The sequence below is a fragment of the Aquarana catesbeiana genome, linkage group LG07 (genome assembly GCF_042186555.1).
Source record: "Aquarana catesbeiana isolate 2022-GZ linkage group LG07, ASM4218655v1, whole genome shotgun sequence".
NCBI classification, from domain to species: domain Eukaryota; kingdom Metazoa; phylum Chordata; class Amphibia; order Anura; family Ranidae; genus Aquarana; species Aquarana catesbeiana.
This window is the reverse complement of record NC_133330.1, coordinates 314,621,672-314,640,894: the sequence shown is the minus strand read 5'-3', so window position 1 is coordinate 314,640,894 and position 19,223 is coordinate 314,621,672. Positions and strand designations below refer to the sequence as shown.

The following is a 19,223-nucleotide window of genomic DNA, read 5'->3' as shown; positions in this document are numbered from 1 at the left end:
CCTGCGGCCACCCGTGCTGGCTGTCTCCCGAGATCTGCCTGTGGGACTGCTGTGACATGTTGCATCCAATGAGTGTGCAGCCCCTGCTGCCTGTGAGACAGTTTAACACTGAGTCGATCGTTCGCTTGTAAGAGCCGCTGAGTGTGTGACACTGTCCTGTAATGTAACTGAATACAGAGAGAGACCAGCTGTCAGAATTCAGCATTGATGTCGGGGGTGGGCGGGACCCAGCAGCTATCAAACACCAGCCAATGGGATGGGTCAGGGTGGGCTGCTACGTGTATGTGGCTCCGCCCCCTTTCTTAATCAGCCCAATCATTGGCTGGTGTTTGATAGCTGCTGGGTCCCACCCATCCCCAACATCACTGCTGAATTCTGACAGCTGGTCTCTCTCTGCATTCAGTTACATTACATGACAGTGTCTCACACAGTTTCACTAATCATCAATATTGGCTCAGTGTGAAACTCCCTCACCTCTGTCAGTGCCAATCAGTGCCACCTGCCAGTGCCAATCAGTGTCTCCAATCAGTGCCATTTGTCAGTGCCAATCAGTGCCACCTGTCAGTGCCAGTCACTGCTAATCAGTGTTTCCAATCAGTGCCACCTGTCAGTGCCAATCAGTGCTTCCATTCAGTGCCACCTGTAAGTGCCAATCAGAGCCGCCTAATATCAGTGCCAACTAATGCCACCTATCAGTGCCAATCAGTGCCACCAATCAGTGCCACCAATCAGTGCCAGTGCTTCCGATCAGTGCCCATTAGTGCCACCTATCAGTGCCGCCTATCATTGCCCATCAGTGCTGCCAATCAATGCCCATGAGTGCCACCTATCAGCGCCCATCAGTGCTGCCAATAAGTGCCCATCAGTGCTACTAAATGCTGCCAATCAGTGCTGCCTATCAGTGCTAATCAGTGCCACCTATTTGCACCCATCAGTGCTGACTATCAGTGCTGCCTATAAGTGCTGCCAATTAGTGCCCATCAGTGCTACTAAATGCTGCCAATCAGTGCTGCTTATCAGTGCTGCCTATCAGTGCCAACCAGTGCAGCCTATCAGTGCCACCTATCAGTGCCAATCAGGGCCCATCAGTGTCAATCAGTGCTGCCAATCAGTGCTTTCTTTTAATGCCAATCAGTGCCAATTATTGCTGCCTATCAGTGCCAATCAGTGCACTGAGTGCAGGGATGGGGCGATGAACTCAGCAGCCAGGCACATTGTCCATGGGGGGCCGGCCTGGTGGGTCACAACTGAAATCTGTTGATGTTTATTAATTCCAAATGTTGATCTTTAGTATAATAGGTAATCACCACACTACTATTTACAATAAACTACTGGAGGTAACATAAAAAAAAGTGTCAGTAAAAGGCCTGCCGCTGTGTTCCCACACCACAAAAAAAAAAAAAAAGTGCAACGCTAACTTACTGATCAATAACTTAACAATAATGGTGGAATCCTCTAATGTATGGAAATCTCAATAGGCTTCAATATTACCACAATACCGGTCTCTGTGATACGCAACTTCAAATATAATACACATCAAACTGAAAATAAGACATACTGCTACATATTAAAAAAAAAAAGCGTATATTGATTGTTTTCGTAAAAGTTATAGCGTCTACAAAATAGAGGAAAGATTTATAGTATTTTTAATCAGATTTTCTGATAAATTAAATTTTAGTTATAATGATATAAAACAATGAATGTGGGGGCCTTTTGGTGGGCGTGATTTTTTTTTGGGGGGGGGGCAGCATTTCATTCTTGGGCCCAGGCAGCACAATGTTTTGGGCCGGCCCTGGGGCATGGTAGCGGTGTGTCCTCTGCTTACATACTTTGTGCTGCAAGTTAATTCTCTTTCTCATTTTAGAAAGTTGGTCGGCATGATTTTAAGTCGTTGCTGAGTCCTATTAAAATATAACTCCAGTCTGTCACTTCAGAGCCTGAATTTTTTCCCATATACTTTTTGATCCGTGGCTGCCATATGTAGTCAGGTTACTTTTGCACCCCCTCTGAACTTTTTCATTTTTTTTTTTTTTTTTTTCTAGAAGCAGCGTACATTAATATCCAACGAAAGAAGCAAAATTCAGACGCTCTGGATAATGAGAATATATATTCATGTCAGCCTAACAAACTGTGAAAAGAGTTTTCTCACTTTCAAGTAGAACATCTTTCTGACTTGCCTGTACGGCTTCAACAACAAATAAAAATTAGCGTCCCCGTGTGTCGCCGCAGCCTGTTCATTAGCAAATGTGTCAAGAGTCTTTTGCAAATGGAAATATAAAAAAAAAAAAAAGCCGAGACAAGTCTGTTTTACTTGCTGATTGCGGGAGGAAAAGGAAATATTTTAATTGCAGGATATTCTCAAAGTTGGCAGAAAAGACTTGAAAGTGACGTTTTTTTCTAGGAGAGCAGAAATGTTCCATTTAATTGCTCTCTCTGAAGTGTTCCCTCGATATTTTTGACATGTATTCAAAGGGGATTTGGGAAGATGTTGAGGAATACTTGACAAGAATCTGAAAATATTTATATGCTTTAGTTATATATTACTGTACTTAAAAGGGATGAATAATTTTTAATATTTCCTTTATCATGTGTAATGTTTAGAACGAAGAGAATACATAAAAAAAAAAAATGTATTTATTTTTTTCCTTAATCAAGTAGATAAGAAATAGACCTGGAGAGCTGGGGAGATCAGATACTCATGCAATGAGAAGGTAAACTCACTCCCTCTCCCCTAGAGGACTATCTGACTAAAGCCTCGTACACACCATCAGATTTTCCAACGGGAATTGTGTGATGAAAGCCTGGTGGCGGAAAATCCGACCGTTTGTACGCTCCATCGGACAATTGTTGGTGGATTTTCCACGGACAAATGTTGGATGGCAGTCAGTTATGCACAGGCAGCTAACAAGCACGTACAGGATGTTGTGGTCTTTCCAGTGGCGTTGCTAGGGGGTGGCTTTTGGGGCTATAGCCCCGAATCTGGCGTCCATAGCCCTGAATCTCTGCAGGGATCTCCAAGAGGAGGGGAGGCTCTCTGGGGACCCTGATGTAAGTGGGGGGCTCTCTGGGGACCCTGATGTAAGTGGGGGGCTCTCTGGGGACCCTGATGTAAGGGGGAGGCTCTCTGGGGACCCTGATTTAAGGGGGAGGCTTTCTGGGGACCCTGATTTAAGGGGGAGGCTTTCTGGGGACCCTGATTTAAGGGGGAGGCTTTCTGGGGACCCTGATGTAAGGGGAGGCTCTCTGGGGACCCTGATTTAAGGGGGAGGCTTTCTGGGGACCCTGATTTTAAGGGGGAGGCTTTCTGGGGACCCTGATGTAAGGGGGAGGCTCTCTGGGGACCCTGATTTAAGGGGGAGGCTTTCTGGGGACCCTGATTTAAGGGGGGGGCTTTCTGGGGACCCTAATGTAAGTGGGGGGCTCTCTGGGGATATATACACACACGTATATTACTGTATATACATGTGTATGCCCGCCTAAGCGTATGACTTTCTTTACTACTCTGCTATGGGCTCTAGCCCCAGATCTTTTGTAGACCTAGCAACGCCCCTGGGTCTTTCTAAAGGCAGGTGTCATTACACACACACACACACTTATGTCCATATAAGTTGGGTTGTGTATTAGGCCAGTTGCACATATGTGTGGCGCGGGTTCGTGCCTGGGGTCCAGTGCGTTTCTGTTCACCAGTTCTGGTGCGATTCCACAATTTTTGCCTGAATTCGCACCTGAACCAGACCCAAACGCGCTCAGGCTGTCACGCACACTTATGTCCATATAGGTTGAGTTGCATATTATAGTCAGTTATTCACAGGCCACCAGGCTGTTGTGCTCTTTCTAAATGCAGGTGTAGTTGGCTGACTAAGAGGTCAGATGAACCCCTTCTGCATTATGACAGCTCCCTGGTCTGGCAGTTGACTGTTCAGGCAACCAGCACTGCATTGTGGGAGGACAGAGAGAGAATCACATGCTCCCCCGTTATCGGATGTACCGTGTTTTCAAGCTAGTATGTACCGTGTCACTCCAGTGAATAAATGGAGCAGTGGGGGAGCTTAGTTTGGGTTTAGGCAATTGGTCAAATAAGTGAACCTGTTGCTTTATATGGGTAAAAAATATGTGCACTTTTAAAATATATGTCTTGCCAATAAAACAAAAAACATATTCAATAAATCGCTGTAATACATCCACATTTTCCCATGTTTTGTCACTTTAAAAATGCTACAAACACAGAACAATTCCTGTTGATCTGCCAGGAAATCCAGTGAGCTCTGCAACTTTCTCTTTTGAGCTGACAAATCTGCATTTGCTGCTGAAATCCAAAGCCTTGCAGTGCCATTAACCCTTCCTGCTTCTCCTCTGCTGTACTACAGAACACCCCCCAAGTTGTGGGGATGAGGAGAGGGCTAGGTGTTCTGTAGTCTAGCATAGGGAACCTGGATAGTTCTTGGGTGACAATGCAGGAACACAATTGCGAAAGAAGGACAGAGTTGTGTCACCCCAAAACAGAAAGTGCCAGAACAGGGACTTTCGTGACAAGTTCACCAGGTATTATTTCAATGAAAGCTGCATTTTAAAAAAATATTGGAAATTACTCTTTAAAAAGTATATGACATTCTAGTGAATTTGGATTACATATACTTAAAAGTAAATTAAAGCAGAACTAAACTCTCTCAATCACCATTAACCCCCTCCTGCCTAAGCCTATTTCTGACACTTGTTGCGTACAAGTTAAAATCAGTATTTTTTGCTAGAAAATTACTTAGAACCCCCAAACTTTTATTTATATATATATTTACACCCCTTTATCCTGCCAGTGACATTTTTACAGTAAACAGTGCATTTTTATAGCACTGATCGCTGTATAAATGTTACTGGTCTCAAAAATGTGTCAAAAGTGTCCAATGTGTCCGCCATAATGTCCCAGTCCCGATAAAAACCGCAGATCGCCGCCATTACTAGTAAAAAAATAAAAATAAAATCTTTCAAACAGTGTTTACCAGCGCTAAACCTTTCATACAATTTCTAAATTGCTGCAATTTTACATTTTAAAAGCCAATATAAAGAAATAGTAGTGGTAAAAAAAGGAACTTATGGATTTAATTAACCTTTTTTTTGGTTAATTTTCCTTTAAGGGGGCGTGGCAGGGGGGCGTGTCCTATGCCTACATACCGTATGTTAGTAGGTGTCCCTCATTCCCATCTCAAAATGTTGGGAGGTATGGGGGGTTGTGTTTTTCAAAGCTGTTTCTCAACAAATAAATCATGGAGAAATGGATAGATGGGGGAGTATGCTTTGAATATTAAAAATGAATTAAATAGTGTTTTCAGTTTCTGCTGCTCAGATGCAGTTTAGTTAAGTGTGTTTTTTTTTATTATTATTATTATTATTATAGCATAATTGCAATGTTTACTCCGTAGTGTTAGTAGCTCACTGACTGATTTCCCTTGTTGTCTTGAATTGCTCTTTAAGGTAAATTGAGTGGATTTTCTAATATTAGCCCAGTCACAGTGTACCCTGCATAGCAGTAGTAGCTCAATGATTGAATTCACTTGTTCCCTGGAATTGTTCTTTAACCTTGTTTCACGGAATAGAAAAAAACACTTTGTAATACAGCCAGATAACCTCCCTCCAACTCCCACTCCTAACTGTCAATTTGCAGCAGGAAGAGGACATACAGAAGCGGCAGAGCTTGTAGAATGGGCCATTTTGTTGTGGGAGGACAGCGGCGGTGGCCATTCCACTAGTGTGACACAGAAGTGTTGATGTCTCATGGCCTGCTGTTATCTATAATGGGTATAGAAAAGAATAAAAAATCAAATTTTTGTTGTTTTTCAGCCTAAAATGAAGACAGACACAGTTTTTGTTATCCAGCTGTATTTTCTAGTGTAACATCCAAGTGAAAGATATAACACCAACCTGTCAGAAAGTTGGAAAAGGATCCCTCCCCCTTATGTCAGTATTTTGTTAGACCACTTTTTGCTTTAATTACAGCCTTTACTCTGTTGGGATATGTCTCTACTAACTTTGCACATCTAGACTTTGCAATATTTGTCCACTCTTCCTTGCAGAACTGCTCGAGTTCAGTTAAATTTGATGGTGACCGTGTGTGGACTGCAGTCTTCAAGTCATTCCACAGATTTTCAATGGGGTTTAAGTCTGAGCTCTGGCTAGGCCATGCAAGGACATTCACCTTTTTCTCCTTCAACCACTATGTGGTCATTTTTGCTGTGTGCTTTGGGTCATTGTCATCGAACGCCTTGTCCATGACCGAATGAGTGGCTACCTCACGGACAACAACCTTCTCGGCCCCCTACAGTCCGGCTTCCGTCCACAACATTCTACTGAAACTGCCCTACTAAAACTCACCAATTACCTACTAACTGCTAAAACCGATGGCCATTACTCCATACTCATACTCCTTTGCCACGTACACACGACCGGTTTGGCTGTTGTAATAAACTCCAATGGTTTCTCCGATGTAACTCTGACGGAATTCCATTTAAGCGGTCTTGCCTACACACGGTCAACCCTTATACTTAAAAGTAAATTAAAGCAGAACTAAACTCTCTCAATCACCATTAACCCCCTCCTGCCTAAGCCTATTTCTGACACTTGTTGCGTACAAGTTAAAATCAGTATTTTTTGCTAGAAAATTACTTAGAACCCCCAAACTTTTATTTATATATATATTTACACCCCTTTATCCTGCCAGTGACATTTTTACAGTAAACAGTGCATTTTTATAGCACTGATCGCTGTATAAATGTTACTGGTCTCAAAAATGTGTCAAAAGTGTCCAATGTGTCCGCCATAATGTCCCAGTCCCGATAAAAACCGCAGATCGCCGCCATTACTAGTAAAAAAATAAAAATAAAATCTTTCAAACAGTGTTTACCAGCGCTAAACCTTTCATACAATTTCTAAATTGCTGCAATTTTACATTTTAAAAGCCAATATAAAGAAATAGTAGTGGTAAAAAAAGGAACTTATGGATTTAATTAACCTTTTTTTTGGTTAATTTTCCTTTAAGGGGGCGTGGCAGGGGGGCGTGTCCTATGCCTACATACCGTATGTTAGTAGGTGTCCCTCATTCCCATCTCAAAATGTTGGGAGGTATGGGGGGTTGTGTTTTTCAAAGCTGTTTCTCAACAAATAAATCATGGAGAAATGGATAGATGGGGGAGTATGCTTTGAATATTAAAAATGAATTAAATAGTGTTTTCAGTTTCTGCTGCTCAGATGCAGTTTAGTTAAGTGTGTTTTTTTTTATTATTATTATTATTATAGCATAATTGCAATGTTTACTCCGTAGTGTTAGTAGCTCACTGACTGATTTCCCTTGTTGTCTTGAATTGCTCTTTAAGGTAAATTGAGTGGATTTTCTAATATTAGCCCAGTCACAGTGTACCCTGCATAGCAGTAGTAGCTCAATGATTGAATTCACTTGTTCCCTGGAATTGTTCTTTAACCTTGTTTCACGGAATAGAAAAAAACACTTTGTAATACAGCCAGATAACCTCCCTCCAACTCCCACTCCTAACTGTCAATTTGCAGCAGGAAGAGGACATACAGAAGCGGCAGAGCTTGTAGAATGGGCCATTTTGTTGTGGGAGGACAGCGGCGGTGGCCATTCCACTAGTGTGACACAGAAGTGTTGATGTCTCATGGCCTGCTGTTATCTATAATGGGTATAGAAAAGAATAAAAAATCAAATTTTTGTTGTTTTTCAGCCTAAAATGAAGACAGACACAGTTTTTGTTATCCAGCTGTATTTTCTAGTGTAACATCCAAGTGAAAGATATAACACCAACCTGTCAGAAAGTTGGAAAAGGATCCCTCCCCCTTATGTCAGTATTTTGTTAGACCACTTTTTGCTTTAATTACAGCCTTTACTCTGTTGGGATATGTCTCTACTAACTTTGCACATCTAGACTTTGCAATATTTGTCCACTCTTCCTTGCAGAACTGCTCGAGTTCAGTTAAATTTGATGGTGACCGTGTGTGGACTGCAGTCTTCAAGTCATTCCACAGATTTTCAATGGGGTTTAAGTCTGAGCTCTGGCTAGGCCATGCAAGGACATTCACCTTTTTCTCCTTCAACCACTATGTGGTCATTTTTGCTGTGTGCTTTGGGTCATTGTCATCGAACGCCTTGTCCATGACCGAATGAGTGGCTACCTCACGGACAACAACCTTCTCGGCCCCCTACAGTCCGGCTTCCGTCCACAACATTCTACTGAAACTGCCCTACTAAAACTCACCAATTACCTACTAACTGCTAAAACCGATGGCCATTACTCCATACTCATACTCCTTTGCCACGTACACACGACCGGTTTGGCTGTTGTAATAAACTCCAATGGTTTCTCCGATGTAACTCTGACGGAATTCCATTTAAGCGGTCTTGCCTACACACGGTCAACCCAAAGTCTGACCAAAGTCTGATCGTCCAGAACGCGGTGACGTACAACACTTACGACGGCACTAGAAAAAGGAAGTTCAATAGCCAGTAGCCAATAGCTTCCGTCTCGTACTTGCTTCAGAGCATGTGTTTTTTTTGGTCCGTCGGACCAGCATACAGACAATCAGTTTTCCCGATAGGAATTGGGTCCGTCTGAAAGATTTAGAACATGTTCTATTTCTAGGTCCGTCAGATTTTTCAAAAAAAAAAAAGTCTGATGAGGCATACACACAATCGGTATATACGATGAAAAGCTCCTGTCGGACTTTTTCTGTCGGACAGTTCGCTCGTGTGTACGCGGCATTAGACCTCTCTGCTGCCTTCGACACAGTTGACCACCTGCTCCTCCTCAGCAAACTACACTCCCTTGGCCTCTGTGATTCTGCTTTATCCTGGTTCTCCTCCTACCTATCTCAGAGCACTTTCAGTGTCACTTACAACTCCATCTCCTCTACTCCTCTTCCTGTCTCTGTTGGGGTACCCCAAGGCTCTGTCCTTGGGCCCCTCCTATTCTCGCTCTATACCTCTTCCCTGGGCCAGTTGATAACCTCCCATGGCTTCCAATACCACCTCTACGCCGATGACACCCAGATCTATCCCTCCACTCCTCAACTCACCCCCTCGTTCTCCTCACGGATCTCAAACTTACTGAATGACATCTCGGTTTGGATGTCACACCACTTCCTCAAACTCAATCTTTCTAAAACTGAGCTTGTAATATTTCCTCCTTCCCGGTCCCCCCCCCCATGACATTACCATTAAGATCAACAGCACAACCATTGGTCCCTTCATACATGCCAGGGCGCTGGGTGTAATCCTTGACTCTGACCTCTCCTTCAGCCCCCACATCCAATCACTGGCTAAATCCTGCCGCCTTAACCTCCGCAACATCTTCAGAATTCGACCCTTCCTGACTAATGATTCCACAAAGCAACTTATTCACTCCTTGATTATTTCCCGCCTTGACTACTGCAAATCTCTCCTTAATAGCCTACCCTTATGCAGGCTATCCCCCTTTAGTCTATTATGAATGCTGCTGCTAGACTAATACACCTCACTAACCGATCCGTGACTGCTGCTCCTCTCTGCCAATCCCTTCACTGGCTTCCCCTACCCCACCGTATAAAATTAAAAAATGCTAACCACAACATACAAGGCCATCCACAACATCGCCCCCATCTACATCACCAACCTCATCCTCATCTGCAGATATCGCCCAAATCACCCCCTCCGCTCCTCCCAGGACCTCCTGCTCTCTAGCTCCCTTGTTACCTCCTCTCATGCTCGTCTTTAGGTCTTCTCCAGAGCTTCTCCCATCCTCTGGAATTCCCTGCCCCAGTATATGCGATCAGCCCCTAACCTGTCCACCTTTAGGAGATCCCTGAAAACTTACTTATTCAGGGAAGCCTATCCCACACCCACCTAACAACCCCATCAAATCATTCCCCGCACCTATTACCTTTTGTACCACCACCCCCTCCCTTTAGAATGTAAGCTCTACGAGCAGGGCCCCCCTGTCCCTTCTGTATTGTACTGTAATTGTGTTGTCCCCCCTCTACATTGTAAAGCGCTGCGTAAACTTTTGGCGCTATATAAATCATGAATAATAATAATAATAATAATGTTGGATGATAAACCTTCCCATTGACAGCTTATTGGCAGAGGACAACAGATTTTGCTCAAGAATCTGATGATATGTTGCCCCATCCATTTTTCCGTCTATCCTGACAAGTACTCCAGTCCCTGCTGCAGAAAAACACCCCCATAACAGGATATTACCACCTCCATGCTTTACTGTAGGAATGGTGTTATTTGGATGATGAGCTGTATTGGATTTCTGCCAGACATATGGTTTGGTGTTGAGGCCAAGTAATTCAATTATAGTCTCATCTGACCATAACACCATTTTCCATGTGGCCTCTGAATCTTCAAGGTGCTTTAAGGTGGTCAGATGAGACCACCTTAAAGCACACAGCAAAAATGACCACACACTGGCTGAAGGAGAAAAAGGTGAATATCCTTGTATAGCCTAGTCAGAGCCCAGACTTAAACTGCATTGAACATTTGTGGAATGACTTGAAGACTGCAGTCCACAAATGGTCACCATAAAATGTAACTGAACTAGAGCAGTTCAATATTGCAAAGTCTAGGTGTATAAAGTTAGTAGAGACATATCCCAACAGACTAAGGCTCAGTTCACACCAGAACCGGCTGCGGATCACACAGGAATGCTGTATGTCCCCGTTTTCCGTTTCAAGGACGAATCAGGGCCGAATCTTTGCCTGAATTCATCCCTGAAACTGAGCAAAAGACGCACAGCGTTTCTATGCAGTGCGCTCCGTAGCCGCCCCGGAGACATCCATAAAGAGCCGGTCACATTCTCCTGCTATGCGAATTGGATGTGGGGAAACCCTCATCCAACGCGCATAGATGTGAACCCAGCCTTAGGGCTGTAATTAAATCAAAAGGTGGTCCAACAAAATACTGACACAAGGGGGTGATCTTTTTTCCAACTCTTCCAGTGATTCTGTTTTTATTTTTTTCTGACATTTTGGTGTTATATATTTCACTTGGATGTCATAAATTGCACTAGTAATACAGCTGGCTGCAAAGCAACAAAAATGTGATTATTTTAAAGGGGGTTGATTCTTTTCTATACCCACTATACGAGATACGGTGTATGGCAAGCTTTTCTATAGAATGGATAAATCAAGAAGGAGCTGGAACACACAAAGGGCAGAAACAGAATTGGGAACTGAGGCAGGAGATCAGTGTTAGAGCCCAGGAATATAAGAAGCCGGGGGTGACTCCATACCTCCCAACTTTTTGAGATGGGAATGAGGGACACCTATCCGCAAAGGTATGTAGACAAAGGACACGCCTCCTGCCACGCCCCCTTAAAGAAGAATTATACAAAAAAAAATTATGAGTTAAACCCACAAGTAATTTTTTTTACCACTAGTATTTCCTTTATGTTGGCTTTTGAAATTTACAAATGCAGCAATTTACTGCGCACATACGCAGCTCAGTGTACATTCTAGGCTAGAGTTGCCATCTGTCCGGGATTCACCTGGACAATCTGGGTTTTGAATTATATGTCCGGGTTTCAGTCCCCCTGAAACCTAGACACTTTATTCAGACAGGAATGTGGCTCAGAATGGGACCTGATAGGAGGGTGAGGGAGCACCATGTATGCTGCATTACTATTCTCTTTGGCACGGCCAAAGGAGTCCCAGGTCTGTTATCCTATATAGTGTATACTAAAAAAAATAATAATTTGCTGTGTGCTGTTAAAGTGTTTGCATTAGGATTGAAGAAAAAGTGGCAACCCTATTATAGGTATTCATTCAGCTAGAATGAATGAAGTTCTGTGAGCATGCTCAGTGTGCATTCTAGGCACACCTCTGTGACAGAATGAATGAAGTCCGGTGAGCATGCTCAGCTCAGTGTACATTCTAGGCACATCGTGGTATCAGAATGAATGAAGTCTGGTGAGCATGCTCAGCTCAGTGTACATTCTAGGCACACCGTGGCACCAGAATGAATGAAGTCCGGTGAGCATGCTCAGCTCAGTGAAGAAGATTGTGAACACTTTAAAGAGGAACTGCAGTCTGCTCACATAATTTGTAATAAAAACATATTTGCCATTCTGAAGCTTCCCTCCAACCACTTTGCATATTATTTTATATACACTGTGATTCTGTATATGCTAAATATGCTGCAGAAATCTCCCTCCACTGAGTCTGGCTGCAGCCATTTTAACTGTGGGCAGCTGAAGCTGCTCCCTGTTCATTTCCTGGATTTACACAGACACACAGAGGCACACCTCCAGCTCTGCAGCTCTCATTGGCCCTCTTACGGCTCACCCCTCCCCTCCCTTCTTGGCAAACTCTCACGAGAGTGAGGGAGAGAGAGCTGTGATGTCATAAGCCTAGGCTAATGATCACACAAGAAACAGGAAGTGGGCTGTATAAGGTATTTATTGGCAGAAAAAAAATGTTTTACTATCCAAAGTTAAAAAAACAAGATGAAAAAATGACTGAAGTTCCACTTTAAGAAAGCAAAATGGGAAAACTACAGAATATTTGTTTAGAATGTTGTTCCAGTTTAATATTTTCAGCTCTTTTATATGAGGCCGTTGTTTTGATTTAGGCTTTCTTGAATTGAATGAAAAATCTCGGCTGCACTTTGTTTCATTAATAACAGTTTTAGCGCATTAACCTGCATGCCGGTGCTAAACGGACCTTCAGTTACAAATGGATGTTTAAAAACATATAAAAGCTTTATTTTTTTTATTTTTTTTCTATGGAGCTGTGACATACGAGAGTTTACAGTGCCCTTTTACGATTCACAATAAGTTTTAACGAGCGCAACATTTCTCTCTCCGCAGCCCCTGAAAATGCACTGCAAGAGTTGTGCGCTGGTGACCAGCTCCGGGCATCTGCTGGGAAGTAAACTGGGTAATAAGATTGACCAGACGGAGTGCGTAATACGTATGAATGATGCTCCCACACGGGGCTACGGACAGGACGTTGGCAACAAAACGAGCCTGAGAGTGATTGCGCACTCCAGCATCCAGCGGATATTGAGGAATCGCAATGAACTGCTGAACATGAGCCAAGGCACCGTCTTCATCTTCTGGGGCCCCAGCAGCTACATGCGGAGGGACGGCAAGGGATTGGTATTCAATAACCTGCAGCTCATCAATAAGATTCTACCTCGATTAAAAGTGCACACCATCACCCGCCACAAGATGCTGCATTTCGATGAACTTTTCAAGAAGGAGACGGGAAAGGACAGGTGGGAATTTCTTTATAAATAAGATTTTATGTCTGGAGGTGACCTGCGCCATGTGGCGGACTAAATTAATGGCACTCGGATGTATATGGGAGGCTGCTTTCAGATGTAGGCTGGGAGGAATGGGTTGTGCAAAGTGTAATTATATAACGCCACAGGAGCCTGGAAGGCATGGAAACCAGAGGGACTGTATAGTGGTTTTGTAGAACTTTTCTTAATGATGATTAGGGCCAAGAAGATAAATGTTTTAAGTAGGGGTGCACCGGTACCAGTTTATTAAGACCAAGTACCGATACTTTTTGTCAAGTACTCACTGATACCAATTACCGATACCAGTTACCGATACCAATTTTTAGTGTCATGTGGCACATTATTAAATGAGCTAATATAATAATCTAATACAGTAAAACCTTGGATTGTAAGCATAATTCGTTCCAGAAACTTGCTTGTAATCCAAAGCGCTTTTATATCAAAGCAAATTTTCCCATAACATATAATGGAAACTCAAATGATTCGTTCCACAACCATTTATTCAGAAGTCCTTCAGTTTATAGTCCATGTAAAAAGATTATAGCAATGTGATTGGTTGTGTAACCATAAAATGTCCATCCACAAATGGAAGCCTTCACAAGGGGATTAGAAGCAAAATCCAGCAGGAGCTCCAAAGTATAAAAGAGAAGAGAGGAGCCTCTAAGTGTAGCAATGTGGTTACATTTAATGAAGCTACAACATTTAGAAACTCACATGGTTGATGATTAAAAGAGGCACATCTTACAGCTTGAACCCAACTGGGGTAGGCTGGACTAGGCCATCAAGGTTTGTATCAGTACTATACTTTATGCCTTCTCAGTTTTTTGGTATTACAAATGTTGTATAATATATGCAGCAACTTCAATTGATTTGTATTTGTTTGATAAAATAAATAAAAATTATTGAAAGTAAAAGAGACACATCTAATGCCCTGTACACACGACCGGTTTTCCCATCGGAATAAACTCTGAAGGCTTTTCCGACGGAGTTCCGACGGAATTCCATTCAAGCTGTCTTGCATACACACGGTCACACCAAATTCCGACCGTCCAGAACGCAGTGACACACAACACGTACGACGGGACTAGAAAACGGAAGTTCAATAGCCAGTAGTCAATAGTTTCCGTCTCGTACTTGCTTCAGAGCATGCATCGTTTTTGGTGCGTCGGAACAGCATACAGACGAGTGGTTTTCCCGATAGGAATTGGTCCGTCGGAGAAATTTAGAACATGTTCTATTTCTAGGTCCCTCAGAATTTTTGCCTTAATGAGTCCGATGGAGCACACACGGTCCGAATATATGATGAAAAGCTCCCTTCCGACTTTTTCTGTCGGACATTCCGCTCGTGTGTACACAGCATAAGTATGCAGGCATCCGGGGTAAAGCTGTCCACATAGACCACCCTCAGCACCGCCGGCTCTCACCGCTGTCAGTCTGCAATCCTGACCGGGAAGACTACCCTGCAGTAGAGAGATCTAAAAGCGAGGCTTGAACCACTCATGGAGTGCAGTGTGGAAGGGATGACGTTGATGGCGGTGTGGAGGACGGTCTATGTGGACAGCTTTACCCCGGATACCTGCATACTTAGATGTGCCTCTTTTAATCATCAACCATATGAGTTGCTAAATGTTGTACCTTCATTAAATGCAACCATCTTGCTACACTTAGAGGCGCCTCTCTTCTTTTTTATAGTCAGTTGTGACATGACGCTACTTGTATATCAAGACATCACTTGTATATCAAGTCAAAATTTATTACAAAATTTTGCTTGTCTTGCAAAACGCTCTCAAACCAAGTTACTCTCAAACCGAGGTTTTATTGTACTAAATACATTATATGTGGTTCTGTATATTTAATTATTAAATGATTATTATATTATATATTGCATTTTGTACCCCATCCAATTTGCATGACATGTGAGCCAAACTGGCTTTTTATGGAGTCGGTTCACATATGTGCGGGCCAGCCTCAGTTCGATTTTAAAAAGAGTCAGATATGATTTTCGGTCCAGTTCAGGTGCAATTTCCAGGATCACACACTTTACAAATTTGCACCTGAACGAAATCGGACTCTTTTTACAAATCACACCAAAACTGGCCCTGCATATATGTGTACCTGTTTTAAAGGAGGCGCTTGCAGTCTGCAAACTTGAAAGTATCAGTTTTAGTATTGGAGCACAAGTACTCATGCAAATGTTTAGTATCGACACTGATACCGGTATTGGTGCAACACTAGTTTTAACCCCTTTATGAAAGAAATACACCTATATATGGCAAAGTGTTTGGGCCCATACACCCAGCTGCCGCATATATGCACCACTGTCTTGTTCTGGGGTGCGTACTATTGGCAACCCCAGGACTGTGACTGCTAGTAGTGTACTATTGATGAGCAGAATCTGGTAGGAAGGGCTCTGATGATGTAATCTCTGTGAAGCCAGTGACAGTGCCACATGATCAGGCAGTGCACCCAGTCCTATTAGCTCAATGGGAGGGGGGGGGCCCGGGCCCCTTTACAGTTAATTTCTGCAAAATAAAAAACAAGGCTTTCTAAAGCCCTGTAGGAGCAGAGATCTCAGTTTGATCAGATGCTGTGGAGGCTAGAGGAGAGTAATGGGGTCTAATAGACTACAGATGTCTCCATAAAGAGGACCTGTCATGGCTCATGATATTTCGTGTTCTAAGCTGGATCAGGGGTGGGGTCAAGGGTGGGTCAAAGGGGGCCCCCCGTCAGGTAGGCCGTATGGGGCTCCATGATTTCAGTGGCCTGGGGTGTCATAGCTTATTTAAAGTGCTAGGTTCTGCTGGCATACGGGGGTTACAGGCCTTTGATGATAGTACATGGGCTTGTGTTGATGGCATGAGTTTGACATCAGTTTAAGACAGGAATCTTTTACATTTGACCTGCAGATGACCACCTTATGACCTGCACTTGATGAGCTGCAAATGTGTTTGTTATTCCCATAGACTTTGCATGGGAGAGCAAACCCCCATTTGACACAAAAAAATCCAGTTGATACAGGACCTAAAAATTATACTTTTCAAGTAAACTATATGACCAAGAGTATGTGGCTAGCCCTCAAATAATTGATTTCAGGTGTTTACAGTTATGGATATTGTTAATGCAACAGTATGCAAAGACATTGTAGACAATTATGCATATCCACCTATGTGACAACACTCTGGGGAAGGCCCTATTTTGATCCAGTATGACTATACCCCTGTACACATAGCCAGCTCTAAGACATGGTTTATTGAGTTTGGAGTGGAGGAACTCAACTGCACAGAGTAAATATGAAATACTGGATATTAATATTATGTAGTCTTCTAACTGACCAGTGGGTGGAACCCTAGTCACTTTTTCACATTTATAGCTTTATATTGCTTTCATCTGTGCTAGAAGAAGCCAGTTAAGGGTTGGCCCATACCAAAGCATACGCAATCACATATGGTAAAACTTGCATTTTAAAGTTCCCCAGACGACGTCAGTGACAGACGAAACGTACGTCGGGAGGGTGACGCTCTGACGTCATCGCTATCTACTATGAAGGGGTGCTCGCTTGCCGGCCGGCAATTGCTCTCTTTATTACTGCTAATTACTTGTAAGTGTTTTACCATATTTTAAATAAATTTTTTATCGGATTTACGCTATGGCTGCCCTTCTTTCATCCATATGTTTGTAACTCGGGCTGTTGGTTGGTCAGAGCCATGCTACACAGAGGGAGATCTTAGATATTATACCGGGATCCAGCTTCATGCTCAATATCCATAGTGGTATCCAGAGGAATGTCTCCATTGTCTCCATTGTCTAGCAGCCCTACCTGGATGTGGTTCTGAGATGTGCTTATTTATGCCTCCCATCTGGTAAGTGCATTTACTTGGTGGTGGAGGTTCACTGTGTATGGTGTGCTCGCTTTCCATTCTTCACTGGAATCTCACAGAGAACTGCTAGGGGACTTCTCCTGTTTTTTCTACATTAATGAACTTTGCTACCATTTTTGCAATATTGATTTGGTATCATTGATATACATGTGTGTGTTTATTGCATATACTGTTTTTTCACATTTCACTATATAGCGCAGTTTTTTTTGTTTTTTCCACCGCTGTGAGTGGCTGGAGTGCGCGGGAGTCCTCTTTGCGGCAAGGATCTCTGATTTTCCGGCAGCATCCGCCGGACCTTCAGATCCCATACCCTGCTGACATCAGCGGCTGCATGAAGGTGAATATCTCCTAAACTGAACAGGTTTAGGAGATATTCATTTTACCTACAGGTAAGCCTTATTATAGGCTTACCTGTAGGTAAAAATGTGAAAGCGGGGTATACAACCCGATTTAAGGGCAAATTTGGGTAATGTCTGAATATACACTTTAAGGTAGTGATCATCAACCCTGTCCTCAGGGCCCACTAACCGGCCAGGTTTTATGTATTACCTTGGGGAGATGCAGACTAGAATACTGCAATCACTGAGCAGCAAATGATATCACCTGTGATATATTTCAGTTATCTTGCAAACCTGGCCTGTTAGTGGGTCCTGAGGACAGGGTTGATGACCACTGCTTTAAGGGACCATGCTAGCCAAAGCTTATATCTATGGTTGCCACCTCATCCCTTTAAACCCAAACACATATTAATTCCACAGGTTCCGTGGCTGATTAAGGTGGTAATTAAACTCACTTGGTGCCTTATCTGCATTTAATTAGCCTCAGAACCTGTGGAATTCAAAGGTGTTCGGGTTTAAAGGAATAAGGTGGCAACTATACTGATATCTTAGCTATGAGTAGATGCTAGCAAGTCCCCATACTGTGTTCTACTAACGTGTAAAGTGAAGCAAGCATCTGTGAAGAGCAGGGGTCTCCAAACTTTCTAAACAAAGGGCCAGTTTACTGTCCTTCAGACTTTAGGGAGCTGGACTGTGCACAGTGGGAGTAAACAATGCATCATCTTTGGTATTGGGGATAAATAGTTGGTGCTAATGGGAGGAATAGTGCCCCATTTTGTTGCCAGTGGAAGGAATTATGCCCCATTGTTGGTGTCAGTGGTAGGAAAAATGCCCCATTGTTGGTGTCACTGGTAGGAATAATGCCCCATTGTTGGTGTTAGTGGTAGGAATAATGCCCCATTGTTGGTGTCAGTGGTAGGAATAGTGCCCCATTGTTGGTGTTAGTGGTAGGAACTATGCTCCATTGTTGGTGTCAGTGGCACGAATTACGTCTCAAGGGCCGGATAAAGGCAAGCAAAGAGCCACAGTTTGGTGGAAACTGGTGCAAAGGAATATATATGTAGCTAATAAGATGATTGGATGTTTGCTGCTAGCACAGGTTTACTGTACATGGTTGTAAAGCACGTCCCAGAATCACAGGCCTTTGTAGAATGTCTGTAAGGAAAACAAAGGCATATAAACAGTGAAAGCTCTGCGACCAGTATGAGTGCAGTTACAGAGGCTGGAAGGACCCCCCATAATGAAAAATAAATGCATCATGATCAGTCCCTATAACACAGGGCGGAATCAAATTTTGTTCCATTGTCAGCACCGGCATGAGAGACAAATAAATCTCCGTGTACAATCTGCAGATCCAGGAGATAGCTGTGATCACCACATGTGAGATGGAAGAAAACCGCAGGCAAAGCAAGAAATATTCCAGCAACGCGACATAATCACCGCAAAGAGTTAATTTATAATTGAATAGAAGAAATGTCGGGGAAAAAAACAATCATAATTATTATAGAAAAGATCATTAGTGAATACCTTGGGGGGAACTAAAATTATAGATTAGAAAGGAGCATTTGCGTTAATTGCAGTTAAATGTGAAAATACTGCCATATCAAGGATTATAAAAAGGGAACGTCATGCAAAACCTACAATTTAAAGGAAAAAGCCACCTTTTTAAAGCGTATCTAAACCCAAGAACAAAAATGTAATATATTGCAGGTTACTGGGGGC

The 19,223-nt window shown here is 42.9% G+C and overlaps 1 protein-coding gene across 2 annotated transcripts in view; it reads left to right on the top strand.

The window, feature by feature from the left end:
- ST6GALNAC5 (ST6 N-acetylgalactosaminide alpha-2,6-sialyltransferase 5) overlaps window positions 1-19,223 on the top strand; it is a 253,222-nt gene that overhangs the window by 185,775 nt on the left and 48,224 nt on the right. For both annotated transcript variants that reach the window (XM_073593715.1, XM_073593716.1), the window contains one exon: window positions 12,849-13,258. In XM_073593715.1, the coding sequence (XP_073449816.1) occupies window positions 12,849-13,258 (410 nt within the window). The remainder of the gene's footprint in view (window positions 1-12,848; window positions 13,259-19,223) is intronic.